This window comes from Cotesia typhae, unplaced genomic scaffold (assembly GCF_013202065.1).
Source record: "Cotesia typhae breed Kobodo isofemale line unplaced genomic scaffold, CoteBio_Ctyphae contig_48, whole genome shotgun sequence".
In the NCBI taxonomy this organism is placed as follows: Eukaryota; Metazoa; Arthropoda; class Insecta; order Hymenoptera; family Braconidae; genus Cotesia; species Cotesia typhae.
Genome location: NW_027423756.1, coordinates 11,512,501 through 11,518,699, shown reverse-complemented (window position 1 = coordinate 11,518,699; position 6,199 = coordinate 11,512,501). Strand labels below are relative to the sequence as shown.

Below are 6,199 nucleotides of genomic sequence, written 5' to 3'. Positions count from 1 at the left end.
TTATATAAAGTTATTTTTTTGCGCGTTGCTCATATAAATTATCTTTTAATCCGACCATAAAATTTTTTTTTTATAAAAATATTTTCATAAGAATATAAAAATCAATTTCTAAAAAAATTATGGTAATTATTTACAAGTGGGGTCCATCATTTTAATTTTTATGTTTTTGAAAGAAATTTCTATTTGATTTTATTGATGAATTTTTTTTTAAAAATACAAAAAAAAATGAACGATTAAAAAAAGGTTGATAAGCACAATTTTAACAAATTTTATAAATTTTCAAAAAATTGTGATATTTAAAGTTTTTTTAATTTATTCGTTTTTTTGTGTATTTTTCAAAAAAAAAAAAAAAAAAAATAAATAAATCAAAAAAAGATAAAATAAAAATTTTTTTCAAAAACATGAGAGCCAAAATTTTTTCCAACTTTCAGGACATTTTTTATCATGAATGCGCCGTAAAACCAATAAGAATAAAAAAAATTAAAAACTTTTAATTTTTCATCTAGATATGGCCAAAAATAGAGTGGACCTCACTTGTAAACCAAATTACCAAATTTAAAATAAAATCTAAATGTTTAATTGCAAAAATTAAGAATATTGATTCAATAAATCTAACAAAACCGCAATAAATAAAATTGAAAAATAAAAATTGAGTCGATATTTATTACCCGACAGTTTTTATTAACCGTAAACGTAAAAGCGAGTGATATATTCGGATAAACGGTGGATGATTCTTCCCGGGGAATAAAATCCATTATTTTGTAGTGAGCAACACGCATCGAGTTAATGGCTGAATAAAATACAATAGAATACAATAGAATGCAACGCAATGAAATGCAATACAATACAATACAAAATACTGACCATCCTGGTCTTCATGCAGAGTCGAGTGCATAGAGTGGATGGAGTCCAGCTTTCGTTTGATTCCCTGACCGAGGGTATGCTCTCTGCCCTCACACCTCACTGTGCTCACCACACCCTCAGTTTGCTTCAACGTCTCTGGCGTATAGATCTGCCAAATACAACTTGGTCAACGCATACTCAAATGTCTACACTCAAATTTCTATTTTTATCAGCAGTACCTATTTTAACTGAGGTACTTTTTTTTTTATTATGTAATTATTTGTATTGTAGATTTTTGATCAACAAACGCATGCAAAGTTTGCTTCATTTTGATTCAATTAAATTCATGATGTAAATTATGATTTAATTGCTCGACAGAGTTAATTATGATAGTAAATAGTATAAAGTATCTAGTATATAGTATTTTGGAGTGTGCATTATGCAAGTAGAGTTTCAAAGTATCGTTTTATTTGTAGTAATTTGTAGTCGCAGTAGGATTTAATTGAGTTTTAGATAAAACATAATTAATCCAACGTTTCTAGTTACTGTTATTATTCATTTATTCTAAAATTTTACATAATTACTGTCTTTTAAATGATAAAAAAGTTAATTACTGCACTTAAAAAATTTTATAAAATTTTTAAGGGTTTTCTTTATTAAAAAATTTATTGCAATAAAAAAAACTAGCACTGTACTTCGTTATCTATTGACGTTTTTAAATTTATAAGCTCATCCCGATGTTACTCTCATCAAGAGCTTTCATTTAAGTACCCACATGGATTTTTGATATATTTATATCTGGCCACAAAATTTTCCTTATTCTCTTAACAATGTAGATTATTGATTAAATTTTTGATCAGATAAATTTTGTTTCACCAAACTTAAAAATAGTTTAAAGTCGAAAAAATTTAGAAAAAAAAAACATGCAAATTCATTAACCAATTATATTTGTCAAACAAAGTCACGTTCACATGCTCAAGAAGGGCCGCGGATAATTAAATTTATCTGAAGGATAATAATTTTTTTGAGCATGTATTTATTTATCAATTTATTTCTCCATAATTCAATAATATTTAATAATTATCAACTATTAAAATAACTAATTAATTAAAAATAATAATATCAATATATATGAGTAATTTTAAAAATTGCCCGTCACTGGTTAATTAGTACATTTCAATAGACATTTAATCCCTAGTCTAAAATAAAGTAAAAAAAAAATCTCATCTAAAAAAAATAAACATTAAAGTTAAAATAATTACAGACTTAGTCTAGTAAAATAAAAAAATTAAAAAAAATAATTTGACAAATTCCTAATGAGTACCAAAAGTAAAAAAAAAATTACGTAAATTAAAACGATGAATAACTTGATTCTAATAATATAAATTTGTATATTATTTATACATTTATAAATATATCACGTAGGTTCTACTCGTCATCAGACGAGTCATCGCTATCGTCCTCAGACTGATCATTACAACCGAACTGATTATTGCTATTACCAACAACAAACAACGTTTTATTAGTGGAATTAGGATTGTGGTGGTGATAATGATGATGATAGTCATTACATCCATTGGGATCTGAGCGGCAATTTAAATCGTACAAGTGACGATAAAGAGCTGGGGTAGTCGGAGTTGCTCCAACTTCCCCGGCATTGTTAAAGTTTATAACTTTCTGACTGGTAACAGTTGCCGGTAATAAATATGTTTCCCCATTACTGTTACTGCTAACTACTGCATTACGGCTGATGCTCCCCAACTGTCTTTGCTCGAGCAAGTTCTGCTGCTCTAGATGCTGGCGGTGCGGATGGTGGTGGTGGTGGTGGTGGTGATAGTGGTGCTGCTGCTGGAAGAACGGTAGCTGCTGAAACTGGGGATTATGATTATGACTATAATTGTGATTGTGATTGTGATTGTGGCGGTGAAACTCCTGGTGTCTGCTATCATTTCTATATTTGTAAGATTGTGGATTAAGCTCAAGAGTTGGATTAAGTTCATGCCCGTCTTGAACTTCCATAACAGTAGTTTCACCCTCGACAAATGAGTCTAACGAATGAGGAGTCAAGCTTTCTTGATTTCCTCTTGTTAATTTATTTCCCGGCAAATGCGTGTAGTCAGCGTGGTCTGGCGCCGGAATTTCATTCTGTTGTTGTTGCAGTTGTTGACAATACACATTATCATTATCATTATCATTATCTAGAGGAGCGATACAATTGTACTGAGGATAAACAACGGATTGATAATGCTGGGGATTGTTAGAAAGCGAATTACTATTATTGCTATCCGAGGTAGTGATTATTGTTGTTGTTATTGTTTTTGTTGTTTTGATATTTGTGGTATCGGTGGAGTGGTTTGGTGATGAGGTGTCCATGTTCTCCTGTGAGTCAACGTAAGTGTTTTCGGGGTGTGTCGTATCTGCAGGCTGGTGGAAGTCTACAGTAAAACCCCGAGTGACTGGTGATACGCGGTGATTACCAACCTGGATCCCTGTCGTTACTGTTGACTCGACGTAGGTCTTTCCGTGTTGGAGCCCGACCTGGCTGAGCGTCAGCTCTTTTGTCGTTATTCCTTGGATCCGCCAGTCGTCACCGGGGTTCTGGAGGTCGCCCGAGTCCGGCTCGCTGCTGGAGATGCAATGAACCATTGGCTAAACATTTTTAAATTTATTAATCCAGAGATCAACTTGGTGAATATTCAGAAAAAACAAAATATTGAATCAATTATTGGTAATTATTTACAATTGATTTTTTGAGAAAATTTAATTTTTTTAATTAGAATAAAATTTTAAGTGTCAAACAACTAGGCCAGTGTCAATAACTGAGTCTTTTACGTTGCTAAAAAATAAAAAACGAAAAATTAAAAAAAAAAAAAAAAAAAATTTATAAATGTTTTTTTTTTAATTTATTTTTCAAAAAAAAAAAAATATATCAAAAAACCAAATAGAAATTTTGTTCAAAAAAATGAAAATTGAAATCCTTGACTCCACTTGTAAATATTTACCCAAATATTTATAACAGAAAAAAAAAAAACTTACCGTCGACGAGGAGTGATGTCGCGCGGAAATAGGGGGCGCAGGAGAAGCCGCTCCGTGGGAAGTAGTATCAACAGCTGGACTATTGGACCTTTGACTATTACCTGGACTGTGTGTTGTAGTATCAGGAGGAGAGCCTTGTCTCATGATAGCCGACTGAGCATTGTTAGCCTGATTGCCGGCGGTCTGAGTGGAGACTGAATGCCTGACCATCGAGGGACTCAGCTGATCACCTTGCTGGCCATTCTGATCAATAATAATACCAACACTACCACTACCACTCCCACTGCTGTGATTATTATTGTTGTGATTTTTATTACCACTTCTACTAGTCAAACTGAATTGCTGCTGGTGGATTTGCTCGACACCCTGCTCTGAGGACGGCGAGCCGATGGTGCTCTTCGGCGAAGACGGTGACTTTCCTTGGATCATTCCGGCGCTGAGTATGTACTGATTATGATCAAGATTCAGGGACTGCTCGACGTTGCCATTACTCGTCGCGACCGACTGAAAGTCCGGGATCTGGTTGTTCGAGACCATGGTCGTCTGCTGCTGGACTATCGTGGTGTTCTGCTGCACGAAGGTGGTGTTCTGCTGATTGGAAGCCGAGGACACCGCGATGTTCTGCGCAGTACCACAAGGTACCATCAACGTTTGCCCATTCATCTGGATGAACTCCTGCTGGCCTTGAATATTCGACGGCCTGACTTGCGAGGTATTGAAGGTCATCTGCTGATTCGGACTGACGTTCGCAACAATTGGACTCAGCTGGTTGCTGAAAGACGTCGTGCCATTCACCAGAAACTGCCCGCTATTTGAGGATAAAAACTGAGCCCCGGGACTGTGCTGCTGAATAAGTTTACCTCCAGCAGCTTGAGGCGCGCGAATCACCATCCCCGCGGGTCCTGCGGCAAGAATACTCTGACTTGGGCTGAAAATTCCGCTGTGACTCTGTATCGGCGTCAATACATTCTGCCCATTGACATTCTGAATCTGCAACTGCATCCCCAAATTCCCGGTATCTTGCAGCAGAGTAGCAGTCCCGTCAGCGGACATCACCATACTTCCCAGACCAGGCACGATAAATTGCTGAATGGTCGGGAAATTTTGCACCATACCCGTAGCGCCGTTCAATAAATTAACCGGCTGCAGTAGATTGATCTGCTGGGTCGGCTGGGGGTTCGTTATAATTTGCTGGGTGTTAAATTGCGCGGAAGTCGCGCCTGTTTGACCATTCATAACCAACTGAGCGGGAGCGCCACCTTTGCCAGGTACTATGGTCAACGCTTGAAGCATCGGGCCTCCAATGCTCTGCTGGAAGTTCTGCTGAGCGAAGTTTGACTGGCTCTGCATTAGCATCCCGGTATTCTGCTGCGAAGAAGCGATATGAAGCATAGACGCGACAGTCTGCGAGTTGTTCTTACGCTTTTTGTACACTTTCTTCTTGGTGATAGTCGACTCGGGGCTGAGGAGGTTCGGCTGCCGGTTGACGATGTTCTGGTTGGTCGTAACAGCACGAGTGACGTCTTGGTTCGCTTCCAGTATCGACTGAGCGTTCTGGAGAACGTTCCCAGTCGCCACGGTCAGGTGAGGTATCTGGACATTCTGCCCATGGAGGCTGTCCATAGTCATCACACTGGGTTGGATCAGTACAGGGGTCTGAATGGTGTTGACCAGTACGGTTGGCTGTCCAATGACTTGCTGCGCGACTCCAACAGCGGGAATAACCTGGCTGACGGCTCCGGTGACGCTAGTCACCATCGGAGACACCGACAACGGCGGCATCGAGCTGGCGTTTGAGATAATCTTTGGCGGAGGAGGCGCCATCACGCCGCTGATCCCTGACCCCGTGCTGGCCATGATCAGCTGCCCGCCGCTGGACACGAAAATGTGCCCCGGAGGCAGTGTCGAGCCTGTAGAGTGCTTCAACACTCCACCAGAGGCGATGACGTTGTGGACCTGCACGTTAGACTGCTCTTGGTGGTGCGGCAACGACGAGCAAGAGCTGACCGGCTGAGGCACCTGGATGCTGCTGACGACACTCTGCACCATCTCCAATGGCGACTTGGACACCATGGTCTGAGACTGACTGTGGATAATCGGCGTCGAGTTTGAATGATGCGAAGAAACTACGATACTTGCTGTCGGAGTCGACAGCGAGTTGCTGTGGGATTTGCTGGACAAAATGTTGGGAATCCCGGAAGGCGTATTGATGGAGACTGTTGCGGTGTTGGCTCGACCTGCCAGTACGGAAGTTATTGTGTTGGAGCTGAAGGTGTGCCCACTTGCCATAGTCGTGATGACAGTTGCGTTTCCGCTGTAG

The 6,199-nt window shown here is 38.9% G+C and overlaps 1 protein-coding gene across 1 annotated transcript in view; it reads right to left on the bottom strand.

The window, feature by feature from the left end:
- Positions 1 to 1,378: 1,378 nt before the first annotated feature.
- The window catches only part of LOC141529972 (uncharacterized), a 168,805-nt gene continuing 163,984 nt past the window's right edge, over positions 1,379 to 6,199 (bottom strand). The window contains exons 7-8 of the mRNA XM_074246783.1: positions 3,880 to 6,199; positions 1,379 to 3,492 (exon numbers count right to left, since the gene is read on the bottom strand). The exon at positions 3,880 to 6,199 is cut by the window's right edge and continues 1,839 nt beyond it. Coding sequence (XP_074102884.1) covers positions 2,272 to 3,492; positions 3,880 to 6,199 — 3,541 coding nt within the window. The 3' untranslated portion in view covers positions 1,379 to 2,271. The remainder of the gene's footprint in view (positions 3,493 to 3,879) is intronic.